The 18333-nt window shown below is 41.0% G+C and overlaps 1 protein-coding gene across 1 annotated transcript in view; it reads right to left on the bottom strand.

Annotated features, from left to right (window-relative positions):
* LOC126540110 (uncharacterized) overlaps positions 1–18333 on the bottom strand; it is a 613572-nt gene that overhangs the window by 59823 nt on the left and 535416 nt on the right. Inside the window, exons 29-34 of the mRNA XM_050186902.3 lie at positions 16523–16617; positions 16020–16221; positions 11549–11855; positions 10358–10461; positions 4309–4418; positions 2072–2178 (exon numbers count right to left, since the gene is read on the bottom strand). Of these exons, the coding sequence (XP_050042859.2) occupies positions 2072–2178; positions 4309–4418; positions 10358–10461; positions 11549–11855; positions 16020–16221; positions 16523–16617 (925 nt within the window). The remainder of the gene's footprint in view (positions 1–2071; positions 2179–4308; positions 4419–10357; positions 10462–11548; positions 11856–16019; positions 16222–16522; positions 16618–18333) is intronic.

The following is an 18333-nucleotide window of genomic DNA, read 5'->3' as shown; positions in this document are numbered from 1 at the left end:
AGCATACAGAGTGCGGGGTGCGATACGATCTTATCGCACTTGGACTTTTTACCAAACGTGATGCTGCTGCGCTTGGACGGATGTGCTTGGTTGCGTGGCGCATGATTTTCAAAATGCATTAGCAAGCGGCCACTTGTAATTCAACGTCACCATCTGTGTCAGTGGAAGTTTCCATTTATTGTCCTGGTATTTCTTCAAGGCAGCAGTGAAATTTCGTTATATTGAAATCATGCTTAATCTACTTCATTATATTGCGATTCTATATACATGTGGCGTTTAATAGACAAGAAGTCATACAAAGTTAAATACTTCGTTATATTGAGAATTTCGTTATATTGAAGTTCTTTGCTATATCGAGGTTTAACTGTACGCCATGATGCTGCCGATGACCCAGTTGCATATTTGTGGCTTCGAATTCTTCATATGTGCCCTCTCTTATTTCGCTTCCATAGACTCTGGCAGTGAGCAGGCACAAAATTGTTTTGTTGGTTTATCTGTTTGTACAATGCGTGAAAACCGCAGCTGTTCTTTTACGGTACCTTATACAAATCAGCACAATTCAGACAGAGATTGGTGCACCATGCGAGCTTCAATTATTGCAAGCAAACTATTACCGACACTCGTAGTTACATTAGAGTTTGAGTTAAGAAGCGTTTACATTGTATCCCTGTACAACAACACGTGAATACAGTAACTGTTCACTACCATACATTATCTAGCCTTGGATAATTAAGATAACAAATTGCCGCACCATGGGAGCTTCATTTGGGATACCTGCAAGCAAACTATTCTTTCACTTATGAATGGACATACACAGAAATTGGGCTTGGCCACAAGAGATTTCATTCAAACCACTGCAGGAGTGGTCTGACACTAATATTCCCGTATCCCTCCCATCCTTTCATCCCAAAACAGGAAGCCAAATATAACACTACCCCTCACACACATGTAATGCCTATGTCATGCACATAGTATTCACACATACTCAGACAACATATTGATGAGGTAAAGAAATGTGAACTGGGCAGGCTGGTACGCATTCATGCCTGATGGGCAGAGGTAAAACCTACACAGAATGAATGAAAGACATGGAGCAGGCAGACAAAACATTCATTTTGAACCATGGGTTCATTCACAGAGACGTGGAGTTATACATAAAAACGTATAGCGGCTGGTATCAGTTAAGATCAACCAACCACATCTTGTAGACATTTTTAAATTACATGAACAAAATTTAGAACATAATTTTTGTAGCAGCAAAAGAGAATCTAAGCTTACTTTCTCGACAAAAAAATTATTTTACCCGGAAAAAAATTTCTATATTTCATACGCCTCAGACCACTCTCCACAAACTGTGCATTATTGACACTTTCCCAAAGTATTAAAGGAATAGTTTTCACATTGCAATCGATACAGTTCTTCTGAATGCTATTAACCAAAAGTTCTCTCTTCTAGAATAAATATAATCTTGTCAGGAGCTTCATATGTAGAGCAAAAAAAATTATAAACATAGCCCAAACTTCAGTTTTGTCTCACATTTCCACCCTTTCTTTTACACCACATAGCTTTCACCCACAGTGCTGAAATTTTTCACACATCACAAGCAAATCATTGCATTAACTTTAGCATAAGTTGGAAGGGTAAACTTTTACCCTTCCAGCCATTTTCTTTCATGCACAAAATGGGTACCAAACATACCACATTCGTAATTAAACCGAAATTTCAAGAAGTTGCACAAACTGTACTGTGTGCGCTGTATGCACCCCTACAGCATCTCTTTAATGAGTACTGCACCGACTACAGTGAGGAGGGGTTTGGCATCAGTCGGAGCTCTGACCTCAGAAACCTCGCAGGCAAATGTAAGAGCTCATGAGCATGTCAACTTGGGACACAGATGTAAATGCTGGACATAGCCGTGAGACATCTCTTGGCGCAACTGGGGGCACATGCCATGTGACTTTTGCTGTTGTAACCATCACTCACGTGCCTTGACAGCAAGGCGCAGCATATGAAAATTCCGTGCAAATAAAAGCCACCAATGGACTCACTGCCTCACTTTGCCACCACTTACCCTCAGCACGGCTGGGCTGTTCTTCGAAACGAACGCCTCCCTTTCGATTCTGCCATCCTTGCTGCTTGTGGAGAGCCACTCATCAAAAACAAGGTGCCAAGTGCGTTCTGAAATTAAGCAAATATATGCGCTTACTTAGGAAAGCCATTTTCAAAATCAGCCATAGATGTATCTAATAGAATTTTAAAAAGTTCTCTTTTCTGCACTGTATCTGCCAGACGACTAACGAGCCCAAGAAAAGGGAACATATAATGTGTAACGCTATTCAAACATTCGGTTATTACATTGTCATGCTTGAGTCCAAAGTAGTCACATTATTGGGTGCAGGTCAAAATAAGATGAGCACTTGCCTAGGTACTTAGGCAAGTGCTCAATGTATTGTGCTTTTGTCAAATGTTAGACTAGTGATCCCATGTGATCTACTGCAGTGGCTCATTAGCTACGGCGTTCTGCTGCTGACCATAATGGTAAGGATTTAATTCCCAGCCACAGTGTCCATACTTCACACCGAGTCTCTTACAGAGCCTCAATGCAAAAGTTTCCATGTACTTAGTTTCAGGTGCATGTGAAAGAACCCTTGGTGGTCATAGTTATTTTGCAGCCCCTTACAGCCACATCTGTACTTGTTTCAGTGTCATTTTCTGGGAATAAGTCCCCATGAATCAATTGGTCAATTAATGCATCCTCAGGTGAAATGAGGAGCAGATATATAGCTATATATAGATATATATAGATACATATACAATACAAAACAAGCTATGAGCAGCCTATTTTAGCAGTAAATAAAATGCAGTTTAGCAAGCATGGTTGTTTGAGTACCAAAATTTTTTAATTGAATACAAGCATAAAAAGACTGGGTTCAAGTAGCGAAATGAATAACCATAATGTTTTATTTCTAAAAACATACATTTCTAAAAGCTGGACCTTTATGATACCGGCAAACGTGCCCTTTGGCAATAAGCTGACCTGTTTTAATGCTTTAGTGCCGGCAAAAAATCCAGAAATGGATTTAAAAAATTACTTTTTCTTTTATTGTACACCTGAACAACAAACTTGTTGAAGATTCGAAATATATATCACATGGGTATAGTAAATTACCGATTTGTGTCTGAAAAACTAGCAAGTATAGAAAGTATAGCTAGTTACTTTCAGGCTAGCTATACTTTATGAAATAGAGATTTTACACATTTTCCACTGACACACAGTAAATTCAGTATGTAACACACACTCAGCCTAGGCGTCAACACAATCTGCTCGGTGTTATTTTCCTCACAATAACATGCCAGCACAATCTGAATCACACATTGGTGCTGACTTCTCAAAACTAAAAGTCATGTACACCTTTCACAAGTATGGCCAGATATAAATACACATTTCTATATTGCATGCAATTGATAAGAACATGCACGCTACAAATATCGTTTAGTTAGAAACTTTCACTTCATGTTCTCTATATGTTTATTAGCTATTCCTGTTTATTAGTAAACATTTCCTTGTAATGTGTGCTGGTTGAGAAGACACATGTAAAATAAGCATGCGAGTTTCACTCAAACATGTTACTGACATCTTACCTATAAAACTAACTTACCAGTGGACAGGTGAAAACATTATTTAGCACAACTAATTTACATCTGTTTTTTGCATACACACCTGAACAGCCATAACAGATGTTCCTGCTGAATATATCTGTCTGCAACCCTATGTGAGTATCATTTATGAATTTTCAGAAGAAATCCTTAGGATGTCTTACAAAAGAAGTTCAGCTGAGACGTTCGGCCATAGCCAGGTGTCCCTCAAATACCTGCAGTTATTAGAGATAGAATCGTCACATGCACTGTACTACTAGCACATGGTGTACTACTGGCACACCGCAGTCATTCCTTAGCGGGCCAGTCACTCTAACAAGCCACCCAGACAGGGCACTAGTAGATGCCAGGTTGAGAGTGAATTAATAGATTATTTGAAGCCACAGACATATTCAATGCTCAAATGTGAAAGTTCTGCTCAAAACCTGCATGGGAGGAATTGTAGCTTTATGCTAGATACTTCTGGGCAGATAACCATTTTCCCTTTTCTGAAGTTTCCTTGGCTTTGTGTATTTTTGTGGAATTCATATACCTGAACAACCTGAACAATAGCTATAAATTTTAACTATATCGCACATAAATGCAATTAATGTTGCAGTGCCTTCCTTTAAAGTGGTCTGTGCATAAAGAGAGGAGCTTTGTGCCACTTACGTGTATTCCAGTGCACCACAGTCACGTCTTCCAAGAACCAAGATGGAAATTCTCCAGAGTTGTCATGCCAGACCTCGACACTTGCAAGATTTCCTAGAGCGATGTTCGTGCTGAAGAATGCAAGGATAAAAATTAAAACAATTTGATTAAAGTACACGACAATATGCCTACATGTAAGTACATACACAAATGAACTTGCATTAACTAAAGTACCTATATGATTGCAAGTCTGTTATTGTCCTTATTTTAAAGGGAAGCAGTCTTTGTGAACTTCAGGCATTTTGAGTCCGTCCGTCCGTCTGTGTATCCTCCTATGTCGTGATGCCGTCTAGGTCATTTTTTCAACAGGATATGTATCAGAAGAGGCATAAGGCGGTATGACAGGCATGCATGACATGTCATGGCATCAATGCCATCACATGCTTGTCATGGCATGTATGTCATGACAGATGGTGCTGCAGTGGTTGCTTTTATATATCTGGACATGAATGATGTGACATGCGTTCATAACCTGACATGACAAAAATGTCATCACATGCATGACATGCATATCATGACATGCAGGAGCATGTAATTCCATGTCATGCACCCATGTATTGCCACACCTATCTTGATACCTACCCAGTTAAAGAAATTATCACGACACCATCATCTCATGTTTGCGTCATTCATGACAGTACCGTCATGACATGCATATCATGTCCTTTCACTCATGTCATGGATATCCTGATATATAACTTGCGAGAAAATGGAACTGACATGAATGACAATCATGTCATAACATGAATGTCATAAATGAGATTAGTATAATGAATTGAATGACATAATGTGCATTTCTTTAACTGAACATATTCTGGATATGTGTGTTATGACACGTACATGCGACATTGATGACATTTCAAGCCATGTAGGTCATAAAATGAATGGCATACGAATGCCTGTATGTTAAACGATGACATGATTCCCATGACTATCATGACATGCATGCATACATGCACGGCATGACATTAACATGACAGCAACTTAAGCCGACCCAGTGGACCATGTTGTTCTTCCCAAAGCTCGCACCGGACTTTCACAGCTTTTCTTGTCGTTACCATGCCGCTTAATCAAACATCGAGGCATGCTTTTTCAATAGTGTCTGACTACGACACTACTGCACTGAATTCCACTATGGCAAAATCATCACAGCTCAGCCAAGGCGATCAGCTACACCATACCACTTGGCCAAATGGCTTTGAAAGGACACAGGCTTCAAGTTTTGCTAAAGTATTGCCATCAAGCCACTCGTTTCTGTCCTCTAAGTGATACCATGTGCTGCAGTAAGCGACTTTCTGCATTTTTTACCCACCTCGCACCTCCATGCCACTTGTTCACATCAATTCGGCTGTTCTTAGCAATGCAATAGTCATTACTGTTGCCATCGTCTTGCTGCTGTCATCACGCACACGCACTAGCATTACTAGTTCACTGTACTCGCATCGCAGACACAAATACTAGATATACTTGAGCCCACTGGTCAACCTGGCAATGCTTTGTGGAACCCCAAACAATGCTGCATAGCCAGCTGCCTACAAAATGCTTCGTATAACATTGATTCCCACAGTGCGAGGGATCTGCACTATTTTTTTTTATGTCAGATGTTCATGCTATCCGAACGTTAATAAAATGCCATCCAGCACAAAATTATGACTCATTTTGCGCACATACAAAGTCGTCTAGTGTTTGACAAATGTTTGTCTGGTTGGAGATGATCATGGCATAGTCACGTAAAAGCATGAACATCAACCACATAAGAAAGCTCGGCGGCCAAAAGACTTAAAAGGAGGACACACTAGACATTTTGCCTGCCACACAGGAGCCTTATTTCCAGTATAGTTAAGAACACCTAGTTCCTTTATTTAGGTCTTCTAAAGCAGTACTGAAACTATATTTCCAACTTGTCCTTTTCTGCATTTAATGAAAGTTCAAGCCCTCTAACCCTTAGAAATATACTGGCAAGTATGATAATTCCCTAAATAATCAACTATAGCATAGTTGCTTCTACTAACCAGTTTCAATACCCAGCAATTGGAAGTGTCGTGATGTCACAATACACTGGCTCACTGCTATTGCTACGGCTTCCACACACAGAGTGTAGTACTAATAAATGTGCACAGAATTCTTGTTTTTTGTTATTAGCAACACCATCACACCTAGCCTTGTTGCTGCATGATGTGTGAACTTGGATGTGAAATTTGATGTTGATGACACTGGGTCCAGCATTTCGAAATTAACTTTAACATCAAATTAAGATGTCCTATATAAGTGTTTTCCAACTTTATTACTTGCCAGATAATAAAGCAAGTTTCCTAATCATTGAGAAAAACAGCGCAAAAGAAAATACAAGGCGAGTGGCAAACACACACAGAGCAGTGATGTCCAACACATGACCAGTTTTCAGTGTTCACAGACAACAGTCCAAACTGCTGTGCGTGCGTACAATACTACCTATTACTCCTACTTTCTAGCTTGTTTTCCTTGTGTTCCAGTGGACAGGTCAGTTATGAAGGATGATAACTGTGAGTTAGAGTAACACTTGGGCAGCTTTATCGGAACAGGAAGGACCTCAAAAGACTGGAAGTAGTCAAAATGGCAACAAAAGCTTAAACAAACATGAGTAGCTCAAAAAACGGAGATTATCAAAAGGTAAAAGGTAACAATGAAAAAAAGAAGGAAAAATAAAAATGCATTAAAAATAAGCTAGTGCCAGCAAAAACCATCAACAATAAAACTGCCTTGTGCCATCTTTTGTGCAGCTCCATCAAAAAATTGTTGCCTTACCAACTAACTCAGATTCAGACCTTAATTTCTAATCTTGTCACACCGCCAATCATCTGTGTTTCCTTTCCCTAGGCATCCATTTGGTTACTCTAACATAATATAGTAATGAGGAAGGAAAGAAGTGGAATATATTTTAAATGATGATTTACAGCCATGTGCAATATGGCACATCTGTGCACAAGCCTAGGCACGCCTTCATCCTCTTTACTTTGTTGCATCTTTGTGGGCACCGTTGACTGACTGTTCCGTGACACAACCCTTCGGCAGCTCGAGCATCATTTTGGTGCTGGTCAAGTATGTCAGAAGTGGGAGCCAGGGTGAACGATGTTTTGCGCACATGCAGCGGTTTGAGGTGCAAAATGTGCACAACATCACTATACGGACAGCGAGTAGATGGTGTCGTTGGTTTGAGAGTTGCCTTTCGTAGGTGAAGCCGATGACTTGGCAAAGGGCATGGCAAGGACCAGTGTAAGGGCGGCAGAAGTTTTTCCAAGAGCGCAAACCTACACATTGGAGTCCATAGGACCATACGAGAACCTCGGTAAAAATTGTAAAGCCGGCAATCCCTGTCATTTAGCATCTTCTGGTGTTCTTGTGATGTGGCTAATCGCTGGTAGGCAACCCGACGGCCATGATTAGTTCAGGCAGCGGCGTCGTGGATATAGCCAATGATGGTAAGTGCAGCGGCACGCAGAAGGGTGTCCATAGGTAAAGTAGCATCGCGGCTGAACAAGAAATAGAACCTCAAAAGTCTGGTGACATCGTGGCGTGTCAAATTGTAAGCGAACATCACAAATGGTAAGCTCCTTTCCCAATCACGGGGGTCCGAAGAAACATGCATCAACAACACATCTGTGAGGGTGCAATTCAAGCATTCTGTGTTAGCACATTAGTCTGGGGCTGTTAACACTGTGGTAAGCATGTGCTGGGTCACGCACGATCCAAGGATGTTGGCGATCACTTTAGATAGAAATTTCGGACCCCTGTCGGTAAGGAGTTGTTTAGGAGCTTCGTGATGAGGGATGACACTGCAATACATACACGGAAAATGATGTACAAGAGTGACACACAGCAAGTCAGACGAGCGTTTGTTCAGTTGTCTACTTTTTCCCCTTCTTGCACTCCGTACATTCATTGGGTACAAGAGTGAGTTATTGGCATCACCACGTTGCCAATCAGCACCCTGTAATCCTCGCAACAAACTTGCTATCTGTGCTTAACCAGAATGCTAAAATACTCTGCCTCAACAATGGAGCAACAGAAAAAGCGAGATAATGAGGCAGGTAAGTTTGTTGTGATTCATTTTAAACGTGTAACACAACGCAAGCAAACACAGACACAAGGCAGAAAAAAAAGAAAATAATGACTTGCACTGTGTTGTAGTAAATTATTCTCTTGATATAACACCACAGCCACTCTTGCTGCACGAAGACGCTTGGTGAGTCAGAAAAGACACAAGAACAAGAAGAAGGTGGTCACACCGCCTTGAAATTCCTGTACCAGCTTGCCGTGACGTTGTGAATTTTGAACCCGTCTCCTTGTTCCTAGTTAAATATTTGTTGGTATAAATGAATTACATTGCATTGTAATAGAGCCAATGACTGAACCTAGAAAGTATTAAGAGATTTTACTGAACCACAATGGCTGAAATGTGAAAAAATACTTTGTTATTCATGACATCATACTGACGTACCAGCCTGGGTTTCGGTGTGAGATTGAAACAAGAAAGTTTCACCATCATTTTCTTTTCTAAAATATTACCATGAAAGCAACAATACTAGAGTTTTTCAAGAATACTTGATCGATCTGAACTGATTGAGTGTTCCTCTTCAGTGTCCCTTTAATAAAATCACAGTGTAAACACTGTTTTGTAATTTATTTTCTGCCATCTTTCCCCGATTGTTTGCGTAGTGTCACACATTAAAAGTGACAGAAAAAGTCACGTAGACAGCATCAGTGCCTATCTTTCTCGATTTGCATGGAAAAATTTGTGCATTTGCAGGTGGCGCTAACCTTTAGAGCAGCGTCAGAAGAATGAATGCGACATTAAAATGCAGTAGGCATGCTTTTCTGCTCCTGTCTAACTTGTGTCCTGTCCAGATTAGCAGGAGGGACAAAAAAGATAACAAGGAACAAGCCTATCTCACTGACATTGGCTAAACTTTCCCAGGTCTTTGCAAAAGAAGTTGAGTGCACACAACAATTTTTTAAATGTTACAGCTGTTATAGAGGCTCTCTAGATGCACTTGCGGTGTTGCTATATGTTATTATAGTCACTGTTTGTCATGCTGTAGATTGTAGCACCTTCCCAAAAAATGACCATTATCACAGCATCATAGCGATAATGAAATGCTTATAGAATCTTTTTCACTGGTAAATTGTGCGAATTATACACAAGAGATGTCTAACAGAACATTTCCACCACTCATGAACTGCCATGTGTAATAACCACTTGCACCAAAACAAAGAAAAAGAAAGGGCTATCTATGCCTGTTCGTAAGAAATTGATGGAGAAGCTTATTCTAGAGAATCATATAAAAGAAGCTGTCCCACCCAGTACCAAACTTGTGAACTTCACTTGCAGAAACTTACACTTTCAACAACTGCATCACCTTGACATTATCAATAAGTGCATATGCTTAAGGTAGTGCTTCTTCCTAGACAGTGGTTGAGGCATGTGCTGCAGCTCATCAACAGTGGTAATAAACCAGCACCAACGTAAAGTTGATGGCAAGAAATGAAAGACGCGATAAGAAGACACGAGAGCAAGAGTTGGGATTGCGCTAAGAAAATGTTTTAGTCCTGTGACGTATGGATTCATTGAACACAATGTGTGCATTTAAACGTTGTTGTGGGGATGGTGGTGTTCACTGTGAGAGGCCTGCTGTTGTCGTAGTGAATGACTTGAGGAATCACTACAAGGTGACCTGCTTTCTAACATGAAGCATTTTTCCCGAGTCAATGCAGATTTTGGTGTGCATCTGGGCACTCTCGTGGACCAATCCTGAAGATTGCGCAGTCTTAAAAAAAGCAGCCAGAAAAAAAAATATGTAGAAAACCATGGCATGAATAGTTATCCTACATGACTTCTGCCTGAAATAAATTAAAAGCTCTGTGTATATATATACATATATATACATATATACAGCCAAAATAGGACAGTTCTGATGGAAATTGAGCAAAGTTTCAGGTGCTTGTAAAGAAAAAAAGAGTGCTGCCGCCTTACCCAGCCAGGTAGGCAACTGTGGAACATCTTTGAAGAACTTGGTGGCTGTCAGCAAGCTTTATCACCTCTGAATCTCCTGTCTCTCCATGAAGTATCATTGACACCTGAATAATAAAAGGCTTGATTACTGCCACGCCAAATACCATGCCAGGTGCAGCATTTCCAGCACAAAACAGTCGTTGCCGTCACCACAGGCAATGCTAACGGACCCGCCATGCTAGCTGGTTTAGAGGCTCTTGGTGTCGCACTGCTGAGCTTGAGGTCATCAGTTCGACACCGGCAGCAGCAGCAGAATTTTAATGGGGGCGAAATGCAAGAACGCTTGCTATTTAGGTTCAGGTGTACATTAAGGAACCACAGGTGGTCAAAATTAATCCAGAGTCCCCCCTCCCTACACCATGTTTCATAATCATACTGCGGTTTTGGCACATAAAACCCAAGAATCCATTTCAATGCTGCATGATAGATGTGATTAGGTCCTGGAATTTGTCGAAGTTGCTTTGAAGCTAGGAACTTGCCTTTGATACATGTCGTAAGACATTATCATGCTATTGCATTAGTTAACATTTACATGCTAATTAAATTCATGGAAGCACTGTGGAATGGGAACAAAAACAGAGCCTAGAGGAAGGAGAGTGGTGCTGCCAGAAAAGGTCGTGTAAATGAGGCAAGTAAGTTTTTTGATGAAGAGTATTGTATGTTCTCTCTTCCCTAAATGTATTCGTGACTATGCACTGGTCTATACAACAAACGTTCTAAAAGAGGAACCAACTTGAGAAAAATGTTTATAATAAATTAGTTTAACAAAGGATATATGCTTGAAATACATTTTCTGCTGCAGGAAATTTGCTTTGCTGTAACATATTATTTTCCTTTCCCGATTCCGACCCTACGACCATGGTGAATATTAAGATGTGATGTGTAACGGAAGTGCCCAGCACCACATCAGGCAGGTATGATGCCTTTAGTCCAGGGCTCCTGGTCAGTGGCTGTCCAAAATAAAAAAAAAACTGAATTGAAAATTGAATTGCATTAACAAAAAGAATCTCAATAAATGCCTTTAAGTATTGCTTTCTTTGTTCTTGCCAGCTAATACTGTGAAGAAATATTTTGAAATAACTTTAAAATTTGAAGCCCGTTCCCAACAGGAAATATCCCTCCCCAACTGCCAGAAACAAAAGCCATGCGTACCGCTGCTGACGTCCCTGCATTGAAGAAAGGTCCAGTCTGAACAGTGATCACATACAGGTGTTGCGCTGTCGATCGTGCCGTCTTCAATGCAAATACATGGCCCCCTCTTGGACCACCACGTATCGCACGCTTGTCGCCACCGCATAACCACCACGTTGCCAGGGTGTAGACAGCCATGGTTGCCACCAGAAAAGATATGACGACCTGGTTGATCTGCTTGCCAAATACCTTGTATGCTGGCAGCTCAACAAGCTGCAGTTCGAGAGAGCCTGAGATCATGGATATGATGGGGGGTCCTCCTTGGCACCTGCAACAGTACCGAGCCATGAGGCAGAGACAGACGTCTAGAAATGAGGGAGAAGAGTGTACTGAGGGATTAAACTTTCAGTAGAGATGTGCAAACAGCATTTTCTGAGACTGAACCGAATATGAATCCAATAGTGCCAGAAGCGAGTCAAATCAAATATTGAGTACGTTTTTATTAGTTTATGAATTATTCACAATCTTTTCATCAACATCCTGGCACTATTCACAGAAATGGGAATTTTCTCTCATTACACTGCACAAAGGAAGCGTTAGGTACAATTGAGCAGATTGTTCGCAGACTCAGGACCCTTTGGAGCGTATTAAATCACACACTATTGTATAAAGTTTGTAGAGGTGATGGTTTGGGCCAATCAGATGTGCGTGTCATCTGCAGTGATGGCAGAGTAAACAAAAAAAAGAACTTTTTCTACAGTTTGAATGGTCATGGCAGATGGTTCTGCTATTGTATAAAGTATGTTGCAATGAAACATATTCTACTTTAGTCCTATGAGGGTTAGAGGTGCTTCATGTACAAATAGTACCAAAGTATACCCACAGCGAAATGCCATGTCTAAAAAACATTCTATTACAAGTGACCTTGTTTAGCAGTAAAAAGTCTGACAGTCTGAGTGACATAGCGTGCTCTGCTACATTATGTCCAGATAGGATGGGACAGAATTTACATTTCTCCTTCAACTTCACACTTGATTGTGTAGAGTTGACAGTGTAAAGTATTTGAAAAGTATCAGACAGATATTCGGATTTTTTTAGTGGTAACTATTCAACTCGATTACCTAATCGAATAGTGGCGATTCAATTCGAACACCAAAACAAATAGGACAATGTTTGATTTATTATCCAAAATCTTTAAAATATGCACACACCCTACTTCTTAGTCAATTAAAAACCATATGAAGCAGACAGGCAATAATTTAAAACAGCTTAGACGAAAATGTTTTAAAGCGAAGCTATCTTTGCTGCTGTCTTACCAAGTAGACAACTATGGCCACTGGTCTTGCACCACTGGGTATGTGCCGATTATGGGTACGTGACTTCTTCGTGGATACACCTATTGTCAACGTTCTTCTCAAGCATCATACACACACAGATGATGATGATGATGATGATGATGATCATCATCATCATTATTAGCTTGGCTACACCCACTGCGGGGCAAAGGCCTCTCCCATACTTCTCCAACTACCCCGATCATGTACTAATTGTGTCCATGTTGTCCCTGCAAACTTCTTAATCTCATCCGGCCACCCAACTTTCTGCCGCCCCCTGCTATGCTTCCCTTCCCTTGGAATCCAGTCCGTAACCCTTAATGACCATCGGTTAACTTCCCTCCTCATTACATGTCCTGCCCATGCCCATTTCTTTTTCTTGATTTCAACTAAGATGTCAACATCTGTGTAACATCTATGTAACACAGATGTTACGCAGATGTTTCTTACACAGATGGCTAACACCTACATGTAACGAGGCTATGCTCGTATCCTCTCCTGCTACTGCTGCTATTTCATTGACTCAAACTATCCTCATGCCATTTAGATTCCAACAGTGTGTAAAAAGTGCATCTTTTCTTCTTTCCTTTTCCCTTGAGCTCTCGAAATAATTTGAGATGGAGATTAGGTTAGCAGCAACCTTCGTGCAGGAAAAGGCAAATGAAAGCAGAAGAAAAGACAATGTTGCCGTCGGTAGGAGCAGAGCCCACAGCCTCTGCGCAACATGCGTGGTGCTCTACCAGTTGAGCTACACTGATGGCTGTTTTTCCATTCCTGTGCCACGGGCATTTGCACATGCCTACTTATAGCTTAACTAAAGGAGTGCTGGTCATTGCCACTTACAGCCATGGCAGCACATGTGGAGCATTCAGTAAACTACAGCTATCAACTGTGTCTTCTTCACCTTTCTCTTTCATTCATTAGGAATATAAATATATTGCAAAATTAACTATACCTAATTGTTAGGAAAGAGCAGTAAAATAAGTTGCTATTTTTTCCCATGCTCCTCTGAACTTTATCAAAATTGTCAGATTAAGTTATGGAGGTTTATTGTCCCTAATTAACAGATTGGCAACGAGATATCATAATAGGGGGCTCTGAATTAAGGGGGGCCACTTCCCTTATTGGGCACATTATGATGCTACTTGCATCACTGATGATTAATTTTGCCATACGAATTACAAATAAGCCATTGATTTTCCTGTGCAACAGCTACTTTTTAATGTACTAAGAAATTTATGTTTTTTGTGTGGACCATTTTGTAAGGTGAGCTCTATTAAATGCTGCTTGTTATGAAGGAGACTAGCATACCAAAATGATGTTCAATGATCAGAGTTTGAAGTGCTACAAGAATCAATGTTCCATGTTGATTTGGACTAAAGTTGCATCATGCGAAACTTTTTAAAGTACGAACCCATGGTAAATACCCAAGATAAATTATAACGTTTTGAAAGTTTCTGTAATAATAGGTTCATATTTTAGGCCTAGGTCACTGTATAATTTTCTACCTCTCTGACAAAAAATAAGTACACATATTGTGATGATATAAGCAGAACAAAAAAAAAATAAGATATTGCCACTTCTAAACTGCTACATTATCAGAAATGCTGTTCTGAGCAATCAAGGCAGAAAGCTGGGCTAGCTGGTGTGTCGTCATTAATCAAAAGACTAGCGCAAATAACAGGGACACAGACAGAGAAGACGACAGGACGAGCGCTCGTCCTTTCGCTAGTCTTTGAACTTCAAGCACTAGTCTTTTGCGCTAGTCTTTTGACTAATAATGCTGTTCTGAGAACATGAGGAAAAACACCTCACGACATGTTCATGGCAATTATGGCAAAAGCTATATAAATTGATCGAGGATGATGCAGAGGTTCAATCAAGCAAATATAACTGCCTTACACGAACCTGGGACAAAGGGATTCGAAAAACATTTTGGGCCAGCTTTTGGCTCTAATGAGCAGTGTCTCTCCTTTCACCACCTGAAGTTATTTAAGATGCGCCTAAATCTAAATACACAATTATTTTTGCATTTCGCTTTCACTGGAATGTGGCTGCTAAAGCGAGAAATCATACCTGCGACTTCTTGTTCAACAGCAGCATGCCACTGATCAAGCATGGTGGATGCTTCTTGGCTTTTTGTCTGTTTTCTTTCCTTTTCCCTCTCACTTCCCCTCGCCTCATATAGGGTAGAAAATAGGGTGCAACCAGTCAACTTCCCTGCCTTCCCTTCTCTTTTGCTCCCTCTTGGGCTCACTTGCAAGTTTGCAAAAGTTGCAAGTGTAACATCTGGCCAATCAAATTGGCTCGTACCATGCAAACAGTCACGCTGCAAACATACTCTCGCATAGGCACACAGCTTTAAACAGCAAACAATTGAGGGGCGGGGAGCTCATGTATTTGACAACTCGTAACAGGTTCCCTGTGCCAAGAATGAGTGGTTCAGAGTGGTTCTCTGCTCCCAGCTGTCAAATATGAAGGGCAGAGGAAACTGAGAGACTAGTCTGATTATCGCTGGCTAAGCCTGAGGCAATTTCATGGTAAGGGCATGCTGCATGACATTTGCTTTCAGTTCTTCCCTTCACACCAGTTCTCCTAACAAACAAAATGTCCCAGTGGCAAAGCAAGGAAATGCATTCATGCTCAATGCAAGCACTGGCCTTCTGACCAGCGCCTGTGTTCTCATCTCACATAGTAAGAATCGGCGAAATTCAGTTTTCTGAGCCTCGGGATGTGACACAAGAATAATAAACAAGGCACCGTGTTCAGCCACTAGTGGTCATCTCAGAAACACAACTGTCACCAGTGATGATATAGCCAAGACAGGATGACCAAAAAAAACAAAACTTCAGTTTTCAGATTGTAGGCACAAACTTACGAGTTATTTCTTTTTTGCAGTCCAATATGTTCTAATCACAAGCTTTTGTCAGTGCAGATTATTACTGTTGCTGGTATACTGGCCTGTACATCATGTGAGTTTGCAGAATGTGGGAAAGAGGCTACTGGCTAGGACCTAACATGTTCCCAGTAGCTTATGACTCCTTGCCTCACATCGTGCAACAACTCATAAAACAAATGAAAAGAAAAAAAGTGAAGCGTAAGTTCTGCGAACAGTACCAACTTTGTGAAATGGGGGAATTCATAACAACGATACGCACTTGCATTGAACAGACTGCACATTTGTTGAGTCAGTGACTAAGCAGCCACGTGCGTCCCACACAGCCTTTTCGGGAGAGAACTGCAAGCACTCCTGCCCAAAGCCTTCCAGTTGATATGCCAAGCTTGAAGAACCATATGTTAGCTTCCAGTTTCCAATGCGTTGTGGCTCTCGTGCGATGGTCAACTGGCAATCATTGTGGTCTAGAGGAAACCAGAAAGGGATCTATCAATGCAATCAATCGATTGATCAGCTGACCAACAAATACATCAGAACAAAGAAAAAGGAAGTTCAATCATTTATGCCATTTATGAAAAATGCTGTGTTTTGAGTTTTCCTTCATTTTTTTTATTCCTTATGTAGTATTTGGTAACAAACAGGTGCAAGTGAGCATGTGCAATCCCTATAACACCTGCCCAGAATTGAATTCACTAGCACAATACATTGATCAATTTTCTTCACTAGCAAACTAAATGAATGAACACACCATGTTTAAAAACTCACCATAGAAGGCTTCTTTGTCAATGTAAATCTCCGTCACATTAAATATTTGACGAACTCTGATGCCATGAGATATGACCAGCTGTTCAGTACCATGGCTGCAGGACAAGAAAATGAAAGCATTGAATTGAAAAGAAAGGATGTATATGAAATGGCACACACTGAGCTAGCTAACAATTAAACTCGTGCCTCAGGATAAAGGCCTTGCCCGGTTTCAGCTGTCGATGATGTTGCATACAGAGCAACACACCTGAAACTTTGCTCACCTAAGGAGAAAAAGGTTGAGACAAACCTTCAGGCAGGATGCCCTGAAGCACTCGTAATGTAGCTACAGGTGAACGGGTGGAAGAAAATCACGCATCTTCCTTTCACTGTGGCAACAGGTGTCTCTGACACTTTGGTGAACCGTGAAGATGAACTGGCACAACATGGTATGGGCAAATAAGCTTGTTACTGAATTGCACCTCTGCCGCACGGAGTTTTTTTTCCAAGCATAATATTTTATCCTCACTGGTCAGCTAGCCGAAAAGCTACTGCTGCTGTAGATGATAGTGCTGAATAGCTAGCGGAGGGCTGCCAAGCAGCAAAATGAGACCCTGCTAAGCCTATCAGGAGAGAGGGCCGATGGTGACATGCTAAGCTTAGAGGAGTTAGGAAAAGAAAGATTCACTTTGGAGCTAATTAATTGCAAGAAGGGCACACAGCTCGGCAAGAAAAACATTTCCTTGGCTGCTTAAATCCAGGAGCAGAGAGGAAAAGAAAGGCAAGTGAAGGCTAAAAGAAGAAAAGATGTGATGATATGGCAATACATTGACTTGCAATTTCACTCAAAAACCTTATTGCCAACAGCATTTGCTGGTTTCCATCATTCAATGAAACACTTGTCATCTTCACTTGCCTTAATTGTCCAAGACAAAATTCAATATCAGTGCTGCGTGTGCAACTCCCTGTAAGAGGAGCAAGCTGTGGCATAGAGGCGTAGACTGGTTTTGCTAACAGCCAGCTACTGAAAGCCTAGGTGAAGCAAACGACAATGCACACATATATATATACAGAAAAAGAGTGCCTAGGCCAGTTTTGCCACAAAGAGAAAAAAAAAACAGTTGCACATAAAATTTTCCCACACAGAAGGGACTGCTGGTAGGTAGAGAACATAAATAAGTAACCGACGAAGTTGGAACAAGGCACTGGGGTACTGTTTGGTTGACAATGACATTTTGAATCACCACTAGGCTGATAGGTATCCTCACTCTCAGAATGACACAAACAGCTGCACCAAAGCATAGACAGCAAATGTGTAGCGACCAATGGTTGAAAGCACAAAGCTCATGCAGGAGTCATTCTCAAGTGCAGTGGCACTCACGCATTCTCATAAGTAGTACTTTAAATGCTCAAAGTATGATCAGGGTGCTTCAATATAACCATGACAATATGACAGTAGGGCTGTATAGCAGTCAACGTGCCTGCCCAGAGAACATCATTCCCAATATTTCTTGAAGGTGGGCCGATGATTCAAAGTGCCTGCAACACACCTGAAACTTTGCTCACCTGCGTATAAAGTCCAGGTTGAGACAAAGTTCCGGGCACACCGCAGACACTCAACAGTTGCCAGTGGCTTGTCCACCAATCCCCGCAACCCATTTCGACATTAAATGCTTGCCAACACTTTCCAGCATTTGGAGCCTTCATATTCTCTTACCAGTTCTATTGCATCAAATTTGATGTGTCTCTTCGTATCGCAGAATACAAGCATTATATTTCGCACTGCTATGCACTATTCAGCTATGGAATGTCCTTTCCATTAGCACCGTGAA

This window comes from Dermacentor andersoni, chromosome 2, assembly GCF_023375885.2.
Source record: "Dermacentor andersoni chromosome 2, qqDerAnde1_hic_scaffold, whole genome shotgun sequence".
NCBI lineage: Eukaryota > Metazoa > Arthropoda > Arachnida > Ixodida > Ixodidae > Dermacentor > Dermacentor andersoni.
The sequence above is the reverse complement of the archived record's forward strand: the minus strand, read 5'-3'. Positions and strand labels throughout refer to the sequence as shown.